Source organism: Pagrus pagrus, assembly GCF_965226575.1.
Source record: "Pagrus pagrus genome assembly, chromosome: 22".
Classification (NCBI taxonomy): domain Eukaryota; kingdom Metazoa; phylum Chordata; class Actinopteri; order Spariformes; family Sparidae; genus Pagrus; species Pagrus pagrus.
The window spans coordinates 18,044,616-18,067,142 of record NC_140204.1 but is presented as its reverse complement, the minus strand read 5'-3'; the positions used below and the strand labels follow the sequence as shown (position 1 = coordinate 18,067,142).

Below are 22,527 nucleotides of genomic sequence, written 5' to 3'. Positions count from 1 at the left end.
GATAATCCAATGGGTTTTGAAGTGGTCCATTTCTCTCAAGGAGTAGACAATATTTTCCAAGAAACAGAAACAAAAGTACATGGTTTTCTTCAACAGAGGAATGTACTACTCTGTGTTTCCACTTCAGCCGATCTATGTGGGTTTTACTGGTCACCCACGGTTTGCACCTGTCAACAACTATTTTACATTGAAATTCTGACCTGCAGCAAACACACACAAATACACACCAGATGTGTGCAGCAGGAGATAGCGGCGCAAAAAATTTCTCTCGAACATTGTTTATCTAAATTGTTTACTCGGTACACATGAACGTGGAAGGTCAAAATAGTCGAAAGCTTTGCAGAGTGCGTGTGCGTATGTGGAGGTGTTTGTGTGCGGGATGAGCGATCAAGAGGTATTTGAGTAGTTGTCCTCACACACTCGTGAGGCAGGAGTCAGATTGGTTTCTTTATGCGCTGGAGATAAAGCTCAGTATCCTCTTTGTCACACACACAAACACACACACACGCCACATGTCATCCAAACTTTTGATGTGCCTTATCTGACAATACCGTTCCAATATTGAAGGCATTCAGCATAACTGGCATTGTCACCATCAGAGTGAAATGCATTTTATCATATCATTTGCATATTTTAATTACACTGCCATGAAAGTGAAAACATCAGACATCTCCATGAATGTCTGTTAGGTTCTTTTACTTTTGATGGACAGGATTATCATGTAAATATGCGTGTACAGCTGTGTGTAGGCAGTTTTAGTGTGTGTGTGTGTGTGTGTGTAAGAGTGATGCTTATACTGTGGTGGTGAGTTAGCAGTGTTGGTATCAGTCATACAGCAGAGAGACGGGCTTCTCATTGCAGACACTCTCGCAGCGTGAGGCCGGCTCTGTGAGTTGAGAGGGAGGTTAGCAGCTGAATAATGAATCCAAACTCTTCTCCAATGCTGCAGATATGGAGCGGCCGCTTTCATTGAACATGTTGTGATATGAAACTTGTATGGCTGAAGCCTCGCTGCTCACTTAAACCTTACTCTATCCAGGATTGTCACTGCAGCACATAGAAACACTTCACTACTTTTGATTTATGGTGCGCCACGCTTCTTTATCACACGTTTGTAAAGTTGCAAACTGAGAATTGTTCGGAGATGTTTGAAATGAACGGTGACAAATGGTCAAATGAAAATGACGCCAAAAAAGCGAGAAACAGTGCCAGCTGAACAAAACCCATGCTCAGCTAAACTGCACCGTGCTGGCTGCATTCGGCGCCATGCAAACCGAGTGCTGTGAGAGGAAGAGTTACAGTATCTAGGCCAACCCAGCATGGGCTCTGTTTGAAGTATTGCAGCATTTTGCCAGCGCGTAGTGGAATAGCAGAGGTCTACTTTTAGCTCCACAGATGCGCAGACACAACAGCCATTCAATCCCAGCAGCAGCCGTGGAAGAACATGAAGAGACGACGATGGCGCGCACGCACGTTCACAGGCAGACTCACACACACACCAACATCTGCGCATAGACATACAAATAAGAGACCTGTATGCAGACAAGCACAGTCCGAGACACACATACACCCACTTCCACACACCCCTCCAGACGCACAATGAGTGTTTATCCATTTATTTTTGCTGTTTGTTTGTTTTGCTCGGTAAATCCTAACCACCGCACAGCTGCTGCTGCTGGAGCAGGCATGGATGGCAGTTTGGGGATTCATTAGCTCTTGTTTTGCTCCCTCTTCCCCCCCCCCTCCCTTCATCTCCACTTATTTTCCCTCCATCCTTGCTCCGGAGCATTGTATAAATGGTTTATTGTCAGTCGGGTTGGACGGAGATACCAGTTTAGAGGAACTGAATTAGCCACTTGTTGAATTTTTTTGTTTCAAATTTTTTAATTTTTGGACTTTTTAACAACTACAGTTATCTCAGCTTGAGCTTCGACACTGAAGTGTTTTATACTGCTTTTTGGAGCTTCCATTTTAGGAAGTAAAAATCAAGATATTTCCTCTGCTGCTTTGATTTTGACCATTCTTTGTATAATCTATAATAATGTATAGTCTCAAAGTCCCCAAACTTTAGGGAAGGGCAAAACTAAATCTGTGAAGTGCCCCTTTGAAACCCTTGCAAGTTTGGATTTTGACTTTTGGTAGCATTAGATAAAACTGACTAAAATAAGCAACATTTCAAGTTAAACTTTAAGCACCAGGTAGGTGCCAGGGAGGTTATGTTTTCGCCCGTGTCCCTTTGATTCTTGGTTGGTTTGTCAGCAGGATTACACAAAAACCACAAAATGGATTTCCACGAAACGTGGATGGAGGATGGGTCTCGATCCAGAATAGACCCCATAAATTTTTGGGCCGGATCCGGAAAAAGGGACAGATCCAGGAATATTTTCACACTTTCTTTAAAATTGTGAGATGGGGCGCTATGACTTCTCTGTTAATTTCTCAGGGAATAACCCATGGATCTTGTTGAAAAAAAAGCTGGCGTATTTAGGTGGCCACATCTACATCTGGCAGATTTAAATATGTTTTATATGATGTTGGAATAAACCTGACCCGTTACCATTAATTATCTCTAAATCAAATCCAGCAACCCAAACCACATTGTTAAATACGCTCGGAGCTGGCTGCTGGTATAGGCAGCGTCAGTAATGTGCAGATTGTGGAGGCAAAATCCATATATTGAAAATGATTTTTGTTCACTTGTGTTATCACTTGCACCACCATGTAATGTGCCACGTCATGGTACCTGGGTAAAATAATATTATTACATGGGATGACATCTCACATAACATCACGAGTCTCATAGATGGATTCAACACACACATACTGCGATAATGACACTCACAGGGGGATTTTCAATTGATTTCAAACACAGAAATGACTTAAAACAATTACTGCGCCTGTGCACAAGTGCTATCCACACACCCACACACATTATGCTATACATCGTGTCCGATCTGGCCCATGGCACCCCTATTTCACCCGCCATTACCCTCTGACTGGATAGAAACCCCCCCAGGGACAGCAACACCCAAGGGAGCCAAATGATGGATAAACAGGAGTGGAGGTACGGAGGGAGGCTGAGGAAGACATGGGGGAAACATTTTTTTTTTTTTTTTTTAAGAGAGACAGGGGAGGGGAAGGCTTTGCAATTCTGAGCACACACGCACACATGAAAAGGCTCATGATGGGAGTGTGTGATCACGTCGGTGAGCTATTGTTCCTCGGGGCTGTAAAAGTGTTCACAGGGCAACAAAAGCTGATCGATAGAAACACACCGCCACTCTATAAAGACTCTAGTTAAAGAAGGAGAGTGAAATAGATACTGGTCCTTCTTCTTGTCCCAGTGGACACACACACACACACACACACACACCTGACAATGTACCATCTCGCTTCCTCTCACTGTGTTTGTCCCTTTGTGACTCATTCTGTCTCTGTCAGCCACTCTCATCCTTCTTCCCTTCTGTCATCCTCCCTCTGTGCACGAGTGTGTGTGCATGTGTGTATGTGTGTGTATGTGTTCTGCTGTATCCCTCTGACACACTTGGACTGGCCTGTGACAAAAACAAAAGCAATCACGCTCCACCATGCTAAAACACACACACACACACACACATAAACATGTAAATGTAGACTGAGGCTCTGAGAAACACTTGTGTGCACATGGTCGTACTCTGCTGGGAGCTGGCCTGGTTTCTCTTCCTGGTTTCCAGCGTCCACACACTCACACACACACACACACACACACACACACACACACATTTTCTCTTTTGCTTTTGCGGTATCTCTGTGTTGTCTTGCCACATAGAGTATACAGTATGGCAACACACAGCTTGAGAGGACATCAAAACACACTGATGCGAGCACACGCACGCACGCACGCACACACACACACACACACACACAATTGGCCTCACCACTTCATTAAAAGGGGTGCGAGAGAGTGACAGGGCTTGAAAGAGAGTCCACTGACAGTGCACCCGCTAACGTCCAAACACACACACATGCAGGACAGGACTTCAGAAGCAAGCAGCCTCAGCCCCAGACCATTCCCTGCAAGACGGAAGGATTGAACCACAGGGGACCGGGGAGATAAAAGAAGGAAGAGCGAATGAAGGAGCATCCATGAGAAGGAAAACCAGCGAAAGAGAGAGAGGAAACAGTGCAAAAATGTAGAAGTTGTTCTGACGATTTCAAATTTAACACCAGAGCATTTTCTTTAAAGTTGTATTCCTCAAGACTTCAGTGCTGTTTGATCTGGCGACACCTGCGGTTACTGTTGGTTACAGCAAGTCTGCGCTAATTTGATAGCAAACACATTTTGAGCAGCTACTCTGTCCTCAGTAAAACCCTACTAACCGTGGCGGCAAACATTGGGTTTTCCTGGGACTCTCTCCGCCCCATGTTTCGCCAGTTGAGTGCTTTTACTCTGAAACAGCAGTGGTAGAAAACGTACTATACGTAGAGGTAATTGCAGAATGAATGTATCTAAAAATATCTAAATGCAGTACACTACAGCATCAATAACACACTACAGTTACTCTGCTAAAACAAAAATGACTTTTACAGAAAGAAAAAGATGAAGAGAAGAAGCGGAAGACTCGATGATGAGAAAAAGAGCAAGGCGATGTTTTTAAAAATACAGAAAAATGGCAAACAGCACGAGAAAAAGAGGCTGACTGCTACTGATAACAAGCACGTTTCCCCTTCACTCAGCTGATTGTTCACATCTCCAAAATGCAATTGTTTTTCTGCTCAGGAAAGAGTTTACATTAGACACATCCACCTTCCTATGCACGCACCGAGAGGGGTCCTGCCCAGAATGAGGGCACAGAATCAGAATAATTTCACAGATAATTTGGTTGTCACAGCCAGGCAATAGTAATAATGATTTTAGAGAGAGAAAGCGCACAATAAGAAAGAGGGACAAGAGTGGAGCAAATCACCCAGGGCCAATCGCTGTGTCTAAGCCAGTGTGGTGTTTGTGGGGTGGGGGGGAGCCTCTTTTTAAGCTCGCTGAAAAAAAGGAGATGCTTCTTATTTCCTTTTTTCTCCCACTTCCAAATGCTTCTACCCTCACGGGCGTCATTCAGCGTGACCCTCTGGAAATTGCAAAGCGTGGCGGCAGCGTGACAGTACTGCCCAGTTTGGCGGTGGTGGCGTTAACAGTGAGATACGCCGCTGTAATTGCAATAATACATTCAGATACCATTAAGGACTGTGCGGCCTATCTAACAAGCAGGTGGCTTTCATCACCTTCGAAAGAAGTGGGCTCAATCTGAGGTGTGTGTGTGTGTCATGTTAAAAAGGTGTGTGTCCTATACATTATTCAGAGGCTCCTAGCCGCCCACATCTGTTCATTTCTCTGGACGCTGCACACACTCCTCTGATAGACAATAATTACTATGCTGCCAAGAACACACACACACACACACACACACACACACACACACACACACACACACACACACACACAGAAAGGGGGCTCTGGCACCTATGCGAACCTCTGACAATGAATTCACGTGGGATATAGTGTGCTAGAAGCTCTGTTCGTCATCCAGCAGCCACATCGTTCACACACAAATCATAATCACATGTATGGCCGCGCTCAAAGTCACACATGCACGCACCTCTGCGTCCACACACAAATCACGACAACACGTATGGGTTCATACACACAGCAAACCTGTACAAGGCTCTGTAAGCATAATCTCACAGCTCTCTAATGGCGCATAGAAGGCTCATTGCTGCTCTATTGTGACTGCAGGATAGATACACAAGAGTTTTAGTTTGTGTTTGCTCGAAATACACAGACAAATGGACGTGCAAAGGCTGTGTGGGCGCTAGCATGTTCGAATGATTATACATAGGCTTCGTGTGTGCGCGCATGTGTTCCCTGTTTACATTTGCGAATGGGAGGAGTAGGGATGAAAGAATGTATTTGCATTATTCCTCTGTCTTTGTGTGCTCGCATGTATACGTGGTGTGAGTCTGTGTGTGTCTGTGTGTGTGTGTGTGGAAGAGAGAGGGAGATGGAGAGAAAAGGAGGCACTCTTCTCTGTAGTGTCAGCCTTTGATCAGTGTCCCTGTGTGTGTGTGTGTGTGTGTGTGTGTGTGTGTGTGTGTGTGTGTGTGTGTGTGTGTGTGTGTGTGTGTGTGTGTGTGTGTGTGTGTGTGTGTGTGTGTGTGTGAGCCAACCCCTGGTGTCTTGGAGGCAGGATGAAACACTGTGCCTCTATCCGGGACTCACAGAACACCCACTATCCTTCTCTCCTTTTCCTTTACTCTCTGTCTCTGTCTCTCTCACCCCCTCTAACCACCATTCCTTACCACAGCCATTTTAAAGGCTATTCATGCGGAGCCGCGCTTTCATCTTGCATTGCGGCGCTTTAACCAGCTCCTCTGTTTTTTCAAGCCTTTTATCAGATTATAGAGGATGGGGAGGACAGGTGAAGTGGCCCGCTGTTGTACACTGACTCACAGTCAGATGGACGCAGCGTGAAGGTGCAGGAAAGACAACGGCTTTGGCTGTAACAAGATAACGTCGGGATCTCGGCTGTCTGCTGGCGCTCTACTGGCTTGCTTCAGTATTTTGAAGTCCCACCAGCACAGTGGACATTTGTGCAAGAACAGCAACTAAAGAGCAAAACGTAGCAATAGACGATCTTTATATGAGCACTGCTCATATGTGTGCAAGAAACTACACTGACATCAATGTATGGCCATGTGTCGCTAAATTAATAACCTCATAAGCATAACTGGTATTGTTTGATATATCATGGTGGTTACAGTAGGGCATAAGGCAGCTTGTTTGCCTTGTTGTGCTTGGCTTATTAATGCACCTATAGGCCTACTTGCAGCTTACTTGTGTCACCTTTATTTGTGGTGTTTAAAGGTGCACTATGTAGTTTTGTGGAAGAAATGTTAATCAGAAGAGAAAGATATCCATTGACTGATTAAAAAAAAAAATATTGCCTAAACAAACATCATCATCATTTTCATGACTGAATAAACACACTGACCTTAAAGGACGACACAATTCATACTGTTTTACTTTGTTTATATTTGGCGGACCCTGCCACTTTTTAACTTCAGTGTTCTGCGGACCTTATTTTCTTCTGAGAACAGCTTGTTTATTGAGTTACGGAAAAAAAGAAATATTCTGAGTTTGTATTCTCACCTCATTAATATTGTAGGTATTAATAAATATTCTTCTCTCCATAGTGCCCCTTTAAAGAGCAGCGCTAAAGCCACTAAATGCATGATGTGCTCACTGATGATGTGCTTCGATCCCTTTTGTTTTCATTGAGCATGGGAGGTGATTAATATTGATTGATTTAGGTTGTACCTGCAGTGTAAAGAGAGAAATGATTAGGTACTGTGGTGTAACTCCAGTAAGTATAAGCCCTTAACATAATAAGTGCAGCAAATTCAGTATAAACATATATGTGAAAAAGGGTGATCAAATTATGTGCCCAAAATAATAGTTGGCGCTGGCAGACACCTCCCACCATGTTGTTAATGTAAAGACGTTTTTATCACTTTATAATCCAGTTTCAGTGTACACTGTGTAGCTGTCCCTCCTTGTTTTCCTGGTGTGTGTTGCTGATGACAAGGGTTAAGTGAGTAAGCTAAATGTCTTTACGTGCGTCCATTTTGTTCTGTCTTTTCGTCTTCAGTAACTGCAAGCAAGCTTGATTGCTAATTAAAACTGCGTCATGTGCAATACTGTAGCTTCTAGCTGTTATGACTATAATTTACTCGTCAGTCTCAATTACAGCCTTTACATTCATGCCATAATTGTATGTATCGACCTTTGTGTATTGTATTGTTCTGCAGTACAGTTTTGAAGCGAATGTGCTCTGTTATTTCCATAATAGTAAGAGAGTCCAGGTTAACTGTCGTGGTGTCGCCACAAGATGGCGCCTCATCCATAGCCAAAGCAGCAGGCTGGCTCTTGTTAAGAGGAGTTGTCTGTATTAAGTGAGGTCCAGCCAGACTAATGCCTGTCATTGCAGTTCTCATTTATACATTATAAAAAATTATATTCCTGGTAAAATCATCTGTATAATTGCGGCAAGAATTATTCATTTGTTATTATTTTGTGAATAAGCTGGCTCTTTTTGAATAGTGTTTATACAATTCTATTGTGTAGTAAACATGTCATTTCAGTTGAACTTAGTATTGTTTACTTGCATATCTCAGTTTCTGTGTCTGATATCCTTAACCCCACTACTACAAATACAGACTAACCTGGCTGTACTTTCTGCCAGGATGCTGAATAAACATCTTTAAAGGAATGTCTGACTCACATATCCTGTCAACATCCTCCAAACCAGCTACCTACCTAAACCTATTTTACAATGTAATTAGCCCTGAACAAAGGTGTAGACAAGTAATGAATTGCCTGCGATGTTATGTGGGGTTTAATTGGAAATCTTGATAAGCATCTCGAAGACTAATTTGGAGCACACAGCAAACCACATGCTGTAGAGTTGTGTTACAACTAATCCCAGCATCTAGCTGTATACAAGTGTTTAACCTCTACTGTATAGGTTGAATGGATGACCTTTCCTGTGCACCTGCCTTTAATGAAGCTCTAATTACGAGTCTCATTAGGATCTGAGAGGCTGACAATTAATGGGTACTTAAATAGAAAAGATGTAGGTCTTTGGTGGAACAATCGAAGATGCTCAGCAGTAATCATGGGAGGCAAATGTCAACTAACAACAGAAAGGGTGAGCTTTAATTATAATGCTCCGATGAATGGACGATTGTCTCACAGAGAAGCTTTGAGGGATGTTCACTCCTTTATTGTTCCACAGTCGAAATGTGATGTGTAAACAGCGTCTCATGTCACTTGTCAACTCATAAAACAACAATCATGACAGTGAAGAAATTGCCTAGATTAAACTCAGTATCGTACGAATAATTTGTACATAATGTGTTCGCAGAGCTGCGTGTGCAGATGTTCAGAGTAGGTGTAGTCAGAGTGCACCTCACACCTCAATGCAAATTAAGCATCTGTGCTATACAGGTATAGCTCACAAGCAAGTACATGTAGGAATGGGATTTACATAACTTACATCTTCCTCTATGATATAGGACAAGCACAGTAGGACAAGGAATATAATACCATATTATTTTCTTATATAGAGACCTTGTTCCTGGAAGACATTCTGACACGTCACAGTTGGGAAGGCACCATGAATCATGGCTGAATTCTATTTAGCTGCTTCGGTTTAGGGGTCCTGGTCTCGTGCATGTTTGCTCACTGTCACAATGTCAGAGCCGTCATTAAAGTTATGAATGCAAGTCAAAATATCTTCTGTGCAAAAGCCTATAGGTAAAATGGTCCACTGTTAAAATAAGGAGTATCTTCTCTTGCTTCTGAAAATGTCACATCCATAACAATAAGAATAAATAAAAGGAAGAAAGACATTGTACAGTCCTAAATTCCAAGCACGACGTGTCATCGCTTGTAATCCAGTTATGGGTGTGATTCAGATTAAGGTCACCTATATTTCTCGGAGTGCAGGCTGCTGTACTGTAAGTGGCTTTGTGCAGAGGACCCTGCTCAATGCCATTAGACAGAGTAAACGTCATTAAGAGAGGAGCTGAAAAAGCAATTTTGTCCCTCTCCTTCTGCTGTCTCTGTGTACCGTCTGTCACTCTTTGCTGATGAATGAGGGTGTTGAACACACACACAGACACGCACACACTCTAACACACACACACACACTCGTTCTCTGCAGTCATGCAGCCAGTCAGAAGCTGATTTACATGCCAAAGTAGGGAACATTTACCAGACGGTACTAAATACTAAAGGTTCTGGTGCTAACATCATCTTGTCGCTCTCTTCTTTCTTTATCCTCCTCCTGTCCCTGCATCCCCTCCTCCTCTATATCCTCCTTCCTTTGCTCTTTTCCCCACCTGTCCTCATCCCTCCCTCATCCTCAGGCTTCCTCAGCACCGGTGATCAGTCTGCTAAGGGGAACTATGGCCTGCTGGACCAGATTCAGGCTCTGCGTTGGCTCAACGAGAACATTGGCCACTTCGGCGGAGACCCGGAGAGGATCACCATTTTCGGCTCTGGAGCTGGAGCGTCATGCGTCAACCTCCTCATCCTCTCGCACCATTCGGAGGGTAATTGAAGACTCTGCTGTGTTGTGTTGCTTGTTTGTTTTCTTGGTAAAACATCCATTTTTCTTTATCTGTCACCTCACATTCACTTGTCACTTGTTGTTTTCTTCCAGTAGAAGCATTAGCATAGAGAGAAAAACACATAAGCACGAGGTTCCCGCTGGTAATGGGATTCCTGCAATATCTGGAATTTTTTGCGATTGCCAGTACCCTGGATCCAGCCCTTGGAATCACTTCACGAACCACAAATTTCTTGACTAATGGGTTGTGTCTGCTTACATGAATTCCACTTGATCCAGTAATGTTTCTCTATTTTAGAGTAACCCTAATGCATATTAAGAGACTATCTCTGTGTATTTGTTCTATATACTAGCTGGAAACAGGTAATCAAACCTGCCACGTCCGATATACCCTCTGAGGTGCTCAACAAAAAATGTATCTTCCTGTATTTGTTGCTGGAATTACTTCTCTTATGCTCAGTATAGTCAAGTAATGTATTTTGAAACTCATTTATCCTTGAGTTATGGGATGAGCCATGATTTATCCGATGCAAAATCAAAGCACTGAGGTCCTGCCATACCCATGTGGTCAGATGGAAACTCAGCTAGCAGCATCGAGCCCAGAAATCGTTAAGTCCTGTGATGTTCGCTTGACACCTCTATCCTCAAAGGAAAACGCTGCTTGTCCTGTGAACTGAAGAATTCAAGCAGTCATGTGGCTAATGAGCGAGTCCAGGTTTGATCTACGTTATGTCATTCAAGTCTATGGAGTATAAATCACACTGGAGATCCAACATTACCTGACTTGGCACATGCTCCTGGCTCTGTTAACAGTCCACTGCTCTGCAGCAAAGTGTCTCTCCCTCGGTCGAAAACCTATATCCATCTGACCTCATGCTCCCCATTACCAACAACACACCCTGAGGGCTAAGTGTTAACATTGCACCACCAAAAGAGAGAGGCCTACGAACCAATCGACTTTGATCTGAATTGAGATCAGTGTAGCTGGCGACCCACAGCCAAATGGTCACGCACTCGCTGCCTTTGATCATGCTGTTCTTGAAGCTGTCCTCCTCCAATCGTAACTTCTCTGTTCTCGACGCTGCTCGAGGACTCTACCTCAATATTCCTCTCCTCTGTTCATTTTCCGTCTCGCACACACAAACTGCAAAGGACAGAAACAGGGAAGAAATGGTGGGTGAAAAGACGGAGAGAGATTAGAGAGAGTGTGTTCGCACAACCATAGATCTGTTTCAATAACTGCGGTGTGTGTGTGTGTATATGTGTGTGTCTGAAGCACCGAGCAGACGTGCGACACGTGTCTAACTGACTCATTCTGTCTGCATGGATGTGCCTTGATAACAAATGTGTGGTGCCAAAGCTTGAGTGAGCATCTGTGCACTGCTGCCATGTCACTGTGTCCATTTAACACAACCTCTATAATTACCACTGATATTACCACTGTTAACCCTTCATATGAGCCCAGGCATACCCAGCCATTTTCCCTCATTGACGAGTGACCCACTTAGCAGTCGACCCCAGTTGTTATATTAGACTCATACTTTAATGGAAGACTGATACCACTCTTTTGTCTGTGCATTAAGTATGGAGCCAGAGTCAGGATGGATAGCCTAGCTTTACTTAAAGACAGGAATCAGAGGTAAACGGCTAGCCTGTCCACACCTCTAAAGAGGAGTAATAAACACTTTTTAGGGGGACTTAGACGCTGTAAGTACGTTTTGTATTGCAAAAGTTGAATCTATCCGCCCTGTGTTTCTGCACTACGTCTCCACTCTGAGAAGGCACTGTGCCTTGCTGTTACTCAGCAAGAAAATGTTACAGCTAGACTCTATGCATGGATTAAACAAACATGATATACAAGAGTAAACTGAAGATTTATTGGAAAGTTGTTTTCAAACTTCAAGCAGGCAACGCTAGCTGTTTTCCCCTTCTTCCAGTCTTTATTCTAAGCTAATTCCCTCCCAGCTCCAGGTCTATATGTGACATTCAGACATTATTGTGCCACGAATCACCTCACCTAGTTCTGCAAAAGTAAATTAAGAAATGTATTCTCTAAAATGTTGCACTTTAAATTTGGGTTACTTTATTTTTCAGACAGCCAGACTTTTTGTACGCTGGCTCTCTCCACTCAAAAAGTCAGAAATGCTTTTTTTGTTTATTTTTAGATGGCAACCTGTACTATTGTCAGTCATTGTAGTTCAATCATTAATTTTTCAGGGGAGCCCCACTTTAGCTGCAGAGGGACCCTAACGGTGGACAAAGCCTGTATTAACCCCCTGTCTCCTGTTGCTGACAACCAGCCCCCCTCACACTGCCACCTGTCCATTCTCATGCCTTCGCTTTGTCATCTCCCCATCATCGTCATCATCGTCCTCGTCTTCATCAGCATCTAACGGTGTAACATCAGCCCTCTAGACGCTGCCTGTCTGTCATGCTCCCCCCTCTCCCCCACCAGGGATGCCAGGTAAGGAGTCTGTCATCCCCACCCTTGAGGCACACCAATCATGTCAACAACACAGCGTAACAAATCAAGCCCGACAGCAGAGAAGTACAGGATGGATGGCAGGATGGAAGTGGCAGACAGGATGTAGGGAAGGGTGTGATACTGATATGATGAAGGGTGGGGATAGAGAGGGGGAGACAGTAGCCATGGTATGTTTTTAACAGTGTTAAAGGTAAGAAGAGGTGGAGTAAATACATTGTTGAAAGAGGCAAATGAGAAAGAGCCCAGAAAGTGCCCTGACATGGCACATCAGAAAAGAAAGGAAGCCAAAAAGAGGGAGTTATTGTGCAGGAAAGGCAAGAGGCACTTGGGAAGTCCCAAAGAAACTGATTTTGAAGCCGAATGAAATAATACCTACCTCCCACCTCTCTGTCTGCCTCTCCCAGTGCAGATATGTAGGTATAGCTGTTTCCAAGCTACTTCTTACTGTAATTGATTTCCCAGAGAAAGGGGGCTCTGCGGCTGTGCTCAATAATTAACTGACCAATCTTCAGCCCAGGAGAGGGAAGAGTAAGGAAAAAGGAGTGCGAGAGGAAACGGGTGAGGCAGGCGGCCCCTTAACGAGCCACTTGAGTGGTTCAAACAGCACAGGACAGGCAGAACTAAGGAGACAAGGAGAGGGAGACAAAAAGGAAGAGAGGCAGAGTCTGAGAGAAGAAAAAGCCAGCACATGACATGAAAATGGCTCTTTTGACGTCTCAGATGAGCTTTTTCACATTCCTGCCTTTTTCCTGTCTTATTTTTGTATCACAGCACTACAGCATGCTCTATCTGAGATGCTTCGGGTCTGTAGTCCTGTCCTGTGTCTCCCAGCTTTGCTCCTGTGAGAACAGTTAAAAATTGGTTGTTTTCTTAAGGTGAAAAAAAGAAAGTGGTTTACACTTCTGTAGTCAGACAACTTCACAGAGCTCCTTCTTGCCTGCAAAAATGCGAGGAATTGGGGAAAATGCACGTAACATTTAGTGAGATCACCACCATATTTTTAGGATAGTAAAAGGCCAAAATGATTCCATAGTGCAGTAATATAAACACTGCATCTTTTCCATCTGTTCTTTCAGGTCTGTTCCACAGGGCCATAGCCCAGAGTGGAACTGCCATCTCCAGCTGGTCTGTCAACTACCAGCCCCTCAAGTACACCAAGATCCTGGCCCGGAAGGTGGGCTGCACCTATACAGAGACGGCCGACCTTGTTGACTGCCTGAGGCGCAAGAACTTCAGGGAGCTGGTGGACCAGGACATCCAGCCAGCTCGTTACCACATCGCCTTTGGCCCCGTGGTGGACGGAGACGTGGTGCCTGATGATCCTGAGATCCTCATGCAGCAGGTAAGAGTCTGGCACCAATACCAAACCTGGCACTGCTTTATATTGTATTTGTATTGTGCAAGCAGAGTGACGTGAGCTGTGATGACACACCAGACAGAGGAGAACACCAAGAACTTGGTGTGGTAGGTTATTACAGTGTTAGGGTCTGGCAGTGACGATCACCAGCTGATGTGAACTGCACCCTAAAACACTGGATCCTGGATCCATCCCTTTTTCCAGTCCCGCACCAAAATGTAATGGTGTCTATTCTGGGCCCAGACCCATCCTTTCATGGAAATCCAATCATACTTTAGGTAAAACTATTTAGTATTTCTCAAGAACAAAGAACAGATAAGTGATTGTCACAAAAATAAACATCCTTATTTCATATTTCATCACCTCCAGGTTTGTGAGCCGCTGCTTTTAAATAAAACACAGGGCAGCCACAAGTCTTGTCACAATTTAAATGGACATTAATCGGCCTTCACTGTAAAATACTTTAATTGTCTGAATATTGCTTTCACATATTGGGTCTGTAAACCTGCTGTTATGACTCACAGCGGAAGTCAGTATGTTTAATTTGGAAGCCATTTTGTGATAATCTCACATAAGGGGAAGCAAATAAGACAGCCTGAAGGAAAGTAGGTAAAAAGAAATACAGTTCTTCGCAAAATAACAACTGCAATTTATCCAATGACATTCTGTATAATAGAGATGCTGAGGAATACAAAAAGTATTACTTGTGTTGCTCCTATGTTGTTAGGCTGCCAGATTCTCCTATTAGATCCCCAAAATAATTCATAGCCTGTAAGAAATAGTCAGAGGTGAGCATCAAAAGGTTCCTGGCTGATTTGATGGGAAAAATTAGCCACATCCTAAAGCCTTTAATGAGCTCTTGTTTAGTATAAATTGACAATGTCGACTTTAAAAAAGCCACAAGATCAGCGTTTACAGGTTGTGCAGGACTGTTTTTGTAGAAGTTCTCTTTGAGGTCCCTTTTTATGATGGATCAAAACTAATGAAGAAACATGAAACATGAAAACATGAAAACATGAAGGTATTAAAACAGAAAACGAGATTTCTTGTCTCTGTCTTAAATTGAGCTTGTGGTATTCATTAATACAAAGAGACCCTGCATATTTATGTTTCTTGTCATAAATATGAACAAATATAAAAACATAAATATGAACAAAACTGATTTGACCTGACAGATTAATACACAAAACAAAACTCAGCAGCGTTCATGGTAATGATGACTTTGGATTTGAGACAGAGACTGAAAACCCTGCTCATCAAATACAATTTAAGCACTCAACATGTTCTTCCCCTGTTGAACCACTAGGGGGAGTTCCTCAACTATGACATCCTCATAGGAGTGAACCAAGGAGAGGGTCTGAAGTTTGTGGACGACAGCGAGGACAATGACGGCATCTCGGCTGCAGCTTTTGACTACACCATCTCTAACTTTGTAGACAACCTCTATGGCTACCCTGAGGGTAAGGAATGCCAACATTATACTCCTTTAGGCTTTAAAGTCTTTCATATTATGTCCTCTACTGCCTCTCAGAAGACAGAACTTTGCAGTGAGTCATAGTTGTTTATGCTTATTAGAATCTCCATTAGATATCTTCCTGAATTCACACACACACAAGACTGAAATGAAAGGAACATTTCCAAAATAGAAAGATCATAGTTAAACATAAACATCACAAGTTATGATTATAATGTGATGACCTATACATATCAGATACAGTAATACCATAAATATGTTTCTATACCTGAGCTAGATGTGACATTCCACACTACAGGAAATAAAGGTGTTTAATTTATTTTGTTTTTTTGACATTATCTTATGCTCTTGACAAAAGATACTTCAACAAACTGCAGCTCTTAGTGGAGATGCAAGTTTTGAAAACACAATGTGGGCTAAGAATGAGAAAAGACATCAAATGTGAGCCCAGGAACGTGTATCAACCAAGATAGGCATACCAAACAGAACGCCTATCATTGAGATTATCTTTCACCGTGGTGGGTCTGTGCTCTGGCCTTTGAGGCTCTGTGGGCACTAATGCTGTCTCTCATCATCCCCCAGGCAGCCAGCTCCCAATCACAGTGCTGTTGTTCCTAACAGATCAGCCTGCAACCCCCTCACAGCGGGCCACAGTCAAAATACAGACACATTTGGATAATGCAGTCACGCTCCCTCTCAAGTGCCTGTCACTCATTCTGAGAGGCATATTTTCTATTTTGCCCTTTGTGTTGTTCAATCTGTCCTTTCAGTTTATCTCTCAACTATATCTCTCACACATAAATACAAACACAGACACTGCTTTCATTTTTTTATTCCTAGCATTTGTGTTCATTTTAGCAAAGTGTAATTCTATCTTTCTCCATCTTGTTTTACATCTTACTACTCTCACCTCTGGAAGTGTTCTATCCCTGTCAATATTTTCCTCTTAACTTATCACAATTTTCTCTTTTTCCCTTGTTCTTTCTCCTCTCCTGTGTCTTAACCTCCAGGCAAAGACATCCTGAGAGAGACCATTAAATTCATGTATACAGACTGGGCAGACAGGGACAATGGGGACATGCGAAGGAAGACCCTCTTAGCTCTGTTTACAGACCACCAATGGGTGGCACCAGCAGTGGCCACCGCGAAACTCCACGCCGAGTTTCAGTCTCCAGTTTACTTTTACACGTTCTACCACCACTGCCAAACTGAGACACGACCCGAATGGGCCGATGCTGCCCATGGAGATGAGATACCGTATGTGTTTGGCGTGCCCATGATCGGTGCCACAGACCTGTTCCCATGCAACTTCTCGAAGAACGATGTCATGCTGAGTGCTGTGGTTATGACTTACTGGACCAACTTCGCCAAGACTGGGTAGGCATTGCTGATGGTTATATTTTATTCAGTCTCTTTTTTGCTCTTTGGTGCAACTGCAGCATTAACCAGCTAGTGTAGTGCCTCTTCAGTAGCAGAGTTTAAAGTGTCTTTCTGAAGGTTTTGCTTCCCTGTAAATAAGAGAGGTGTACCTATGGTTAGGGGCTGATCACACTGACCAGATGTTGGTAGAGTTTTAAAAGTTGAGTGCCCTGTCTTGCTTTGCTCTAAGTTGATGAATAAGAACTTAAAACAGAAGTATGTATTCAGTTTTTAGATGTCAACTCAATGAAGAAATATTTGAATCAGATTGATTAAAACCGTGTTTTGAAACCTATTACTGAGATGTCCTCCCTGTCCCCCACTAGGGACCCCAACCTGCCAGTCCCACAGGACACCAAATTCATTCACACCAAGCCCAACCGCTTTGAAGAGGTTATCTGGACCAAGTTCAACTCTAAGGACAAGCAGTACCTCCACATTGGCCTAAAACCTCGTGTTAGAGACAACTACCGGGCCAACAAGGTGGCCTTTTGGCTGGAATTAGTCCCCCACCTCCATAGTCTGCATGAAGAGCTCTTCCCCACCACTACCCGCTCGCCGCCAGGCCCTGGCTCTGGAACCGGCAGAACCTGGCCCAGAACACCAGGCCCTCGCACCACCCCTCGTCACATCTACCCTACCTTCCCCTCTGATCCAGAGCCTGAGGGCTCAGAGCGTCCACATCAGGACCTCTTCCCCGGAGACACCCGCGACTACTCCACTGAGCTGAGTGTGACAGTCGCTGTGGGGGCATCGCTCCTCTTCCTCAACATTCTGGCCTTTGCCGCCCTTTACTACAAGCGTGACAAGCGGCACGAGATGCGACGCCATCGGTTGTCTCCTCAGAGGGGCGGACCTGCCAACGACCTGGCTCACAGCCAGGAGGAGGAGATCATGTCCCTACAGATGAAGCACTCGGAGCATGATGCTCACCATGACATGGAGCCACTCCGACCCCATGACATCCTAAGGCCCGCCTGCCCACCTGACTACACACTGGCACTGCGCCGTGCCCCCGACGACGTGCCACTGATGACACCTAACACCATCACCATGATCCCCAGTACTATAACCAGCATGCAGCCTCTTCATGCCTTCAACACCTTCCCCTCCACCGGCCACAACAACACACTGCCCCATCCCCACTCCACCACCCGGGTATAGTAGGGACTGGCCCGACACAGTGCCACCTAAGGACCAGGAAGACTGGCTCTGCCACTGATCTAGAAGGGAGGCCTCTGGATGTGGGCCTTTGTTCTGTTCTCTTATTCTCTTGTTTCTCCAAAAACAACTCCACCTCTTCCATCATGTGCTGTCAAACTGAGCAGCTCCACTGGTGGCGTGTGGAGAAGTAACTGAACTGCACGGCAGCAGATGATCAGTTTGGGGGTTGACTTAGATCTTTTAGAAGTACTCTTTTCAAAGATGGTCTACTGTTTCCTGACTCAAGCCCCCCTGATGTTTGTCAAAGGGACGAATTATTTTTGCCCCTTGCTGTTTTCCCTTTTTTACTTTGTTTGTCTTCTCTTTTTTCTCTCCCTGGTGTGTTATGTGCATATCTCGTTCACTTTTCTACATCTGTGTCTTACTCCTGCTTTGTTCCTCTCATTCTACATGTGATTCTCTCCCTCTCCCGACGCTCCTTTGCTCTAAGGATTCATAAACTACTGAGCTGTAGGAGGGGGCATAGAGTACGTACAGTAATCATATAGCTATGAAAACACTGATATCTGATACTTTCATTCTACCAGCATTCTTGGTGCCAAGTGTGTACTACTGTGTTTGCTTTCTCATCAAGGGAGAAAAAAAGTCAAGAAAATTCTAGAGTATTCCTATTTACTGTCAGTTAACAGATGCTGTGTGTTCTCATGACAAAGTGCCAAACTGGCCCTCGATTGTGTTTTTTTTCTTTCTTTCATCTTCTGTTCCTTTTTTTCCAAACATTTGTTTAATTGTTGTTTTTTGTGGAAAGAATCTTTTGCTGAAAATATAGATATAGAGAAATGATATTATATATAGTTATATATAAATGTGTACAAAGGAGAAAGTATATAAATGGGTTTTCTCAGTGGGGATCTATGCATGAATTATTTTTAAAGATGATGACGGGGGAAAGAACACTGTATCTGTCAATGCACGTTTCCCAAATCTAATCAAATCATATCGGTCCACTCTGGATATTTTGTTTTTTGTTTTACCTCACAGAACAAGAACAACACAAAAAAAACTCGTAGTGACCTAAGGAATCCTCTTCACCTCCCAACACCCATTTATTAAAAAAGGCATTGCCACAAATCTCAGAAGATGTTAGAGTCAAAGCAACAACTGTGAACATACTTTCCAATTATTCTCTCCTTCATGGTATTTCCCCAACCAAATGATGCAGCGTGCCAACAGCAAGCCCATCATCCCACAGTAGCTACTTTTCCTTCCATCTGTATTTAGGTGATTGTTTTCGTAGGGTGCGTCAGGTACCAGATCTGTTGTTGTAGCTTGCCTCTACAGAGTTATTTTTGTATTTTAGCGAGGGTGAGAAACAAAGCAGAGATGGGCAGCTTTTGCTCTTTTACGTACACCCTCCTTCTCCTGTCTGCACCCCTATTTCCAGCACATGCATATTCTGTTTGATGTCTGCCTGAGAGAGAAATAGTGTCTGTGTGTATGATTGTGTGTATGTGGTTTCAGAGCTGCTTCAAATGGGCAAAGGTGGGCCCTAATTAGACAGCAAAGAGATAGAGAGGCAGACAGGCGGGATCATCCGCAAAACTCCAAAATGAGCTCCTTCCTGCTGCGTACCCAAACACCCTCCTCTGTATCCACATCACTTACTCCCTCCCTTCTCCTCTCTCCGTCAGTCCACTAGCTTTGTATTGAAAACTGACGCCCATAATGCGGGGATGACCCATAACCTCCCTGCTGTGACCACAAAACACCTGACTTCACTGTGTCAGTGCTGGTCTCCACAATTTCTGACCTCAGCTCAGCTCTGCTGTTATCCTCACATTCAAGGGTTAATTCACTAAGCTAGTCACTTTGTGTGAGCTCATCAGTTGTAAATTAAACTCTAAGCACACTGAGGGTAACCAGCGGGTCTCAACGCCCTGCAGCGCAGAGCTGAAAGATGAAAAGAGGGCTCGGATCTCCGAAACAGGGTAAAAGTGACACAGTTGACAACTGCTGTTTCTGGTTCTGCTCCTTTCTTTCGAGAGAGAGTGAGCAGGCCTGAAGCTCAGCGACGCCCCACTCTGATTTTCTGCTACAGATCTCAAACATGGATCATGGGTAATACTGTATGTTAACTGAACTGATGTGCTGTTATTTGAGCCCACAGGAACACATGGTAGCCTACATTCAGTATGGGAGAAGTTAGTCACCGGTGCTGTCTTTGCTTGTGCTCTAGCTTTAGCCTGTTTGTTTGTTTTCTATTTTATTACTGCCTAACTGGGTGGTGGGGAGGACTGGAAGGGGAGAGATATACCTGGCTGCTCCTGTCAGAGATTTTGTAAGCCCACTGGAGGGAGATGTGCACAATGTAAAACACAAAACAACTGACTTGGTTGTGCTGCAGGTGGATAAATGCTGTGGAACAGATGATGGACAGCAGCACAAGAACAGGTGCACACTGTGGAAATGAGACTCTGGGAAGAGAGTGGAAAGACTCACAGCCTTAAATGTAGAAATCAAAAGGGAGGATGAACTGATCTCTAGTAAATAAGGACATTAAAAGGCACGGCCATCTTTCTACCCACAATGTTTGCCAGGAGGACACCTTGCTACGGATGATCTGACATGTCTGATCAGATCCATGTGAACCCTTTTGTACTCACTCCTGAAGGTAAGGGGGCAGTGAGGGCTTGTGAAGTAAACCTCACCACAACACAGCTACAATGACACCACTGGAGGTGAGAACAGAAACAAAGGTATTTAGTTTGCTCTGTTCTTTTTCCTTGTCTATTTTATAAGCTAACACTGGAGGGCGCTATTGTGACAGATTCACTGCGGTCTGCCCACTCTGAGGAAAATGGATGTGTGAAGAAAAATACCAAACTGGGTGGCAGGACAGAGACAGACAGAACATCTGGAAGAGGATCAAAACTGTACATTTTTAAGTGTAAGAATCAAACAGACAAAATATTTGTAAATATTAAGTTTCTTGTTTGTTTTCCTTTTTTCTTTTCTTTTTTTTTTTTGAGGGAATGAATGAAATGCTTTTTTGTGACAACAAAAGACAACAGGTGCAGTTTGCCAAAAAAATGGCCACTAGCGTGAGGTTTGAAATTCATTAGTGAGTAAAAGAAAATGCTTGCTGCAGATCACTTTTCATGCCATTAGAAATGACTTTTCTAGACTTTGTCTGAGCATCCTGTAGCACCATGACTCTGAACCAAGAAAGTGACTGTAGCAGACATTCATCTCCACTGCAGATGGCCTAAATGCTGTAGTTAGCATTTGCTAGTTTCCAATGAATATTACATTTCTAATTAGAACACTAAAGCTAAAGTCTGTGGTGTCATTGCTCTTTGTTCTGGGGTGGAGAAGGATCAACTACTCTGTGGCTTTGTGACCTTTTTTAAGCTTTAGTACACTTTTATTTTGAAATATATCTTGATCCAACTATACTCCTGATGAATCTACTGCTTGATCTGTGTGACTTCAGAGTATTTATGGAAACATCTCAGAGACTAAGAGCACTGATAAAAGCCAACCTTTAACAGCTAACTAATGTTAAGATGGTGGAGGGAAGTGGCCAGTGATTCGTGGTCAGGATTTCTAAACTCAGACACTAAACACAAGTGCAGTCAATTAAATGTTAGCTCACCTCACATGTAGCAGTGTTTACATGTAGCCACTTAATCACATGTGGGACAGACACGAGGGCTTTGATACCATAAGATGCCTCACATCCTCATAGAGTAATGAGATCACACAGATGCTCTGACTTTTCCCTTCCACACACTGTGTTGCATTGTGCTTATGGAGGTTGTGTCCACCTCACAGTGATGTGATGTAGCAGTGAAGAGTTTCATGTTCCAGAGTCTAGAGATGGATTAAATGTTGAGTAAATCTGAAATGTCCTGCACACTTTCAGACTCTGAGCAAGATCAGACTAAATGTATGTGGACTCACACTTAGCCTGGTCTATGGTATAAAGTGACTCACTGCACTGTTGAGGCTGAATTTACGTTTATTCTCATTTCAACATGAACCAAACCTGCAGTCAGCCAAGCAAAACAAGATGACTCCATATCACTGAGGTTATTCAGAGATCCTGTGTCAGGTCAGCGGTGAATGGAAGTACATGGTTAACATCCCACAGTGGCAAACACACATGAAGACAGTGACACACTCAACATAAACCTTCAGCTTGGTCTCCATTGCAAAGTTGCACCTGTTGTCTTGTTTTTACATTCTTTGTTGAATTCAGAAACCCAAGACTCGAGATGAAGAAAAATGTTAAATAATGGATTTTAAAAAAGATGATTATTAAAAAAAAGTATAGTAAAACTATATAAATAAATGAGGTGATGATATTTCTGTTTACTTTAGAAGTTATTATACACTGTATGCTGTGATTCTGATCTGGGAAACATTAAAGACATTCATAGCCAGTCTGACAATTTTGTCTCTT

The 22,527-nt window shown here is 43.5% G+C and overlaps 1 protein-coding gene across 3 annotated transcripts in view; it reads left to right on the top strand.

Moving 5' to 3' along the window:
- The window catches only part of nlgn2a (neuroligin 2a), a 191,984-nt gene extending 169,474 nt beyond the window's left edge, over positions 1–22,510 (top strand). For 2 of the 3 annotated variants that reach the window (XM_084344047.1, XM_084344046.1), the window contains 5 exons: positions 9,961–10,146; positions 13,725–13,990; positions 15,312–15,465; positions 16,490–16,856; positions 17,225–22,510. In XM_084344047.1, coding sequence (XP_084200173.1) covers positions 9,961–10,146; positions 13,725–13,990; positions 15,312–15,465; positions 16,490–16,856; positions 17,225–18,062 — 1,811 coding nt within the window. In that variant the 3' untranslated portion in view covers positions 18,063–22,510. The remainder of the gene's footprint in view (positions 1–9,960; positions 10,147–13,724; positions 13,991–15,311; positions 15,466–16,489; positions 16,857–17,224) is intronic. The other variant, XR_014621429.1, reaches the window with a different exon arrangement.
- Positions 22,511–22,527: the final 17 nt, after the last annotated feature.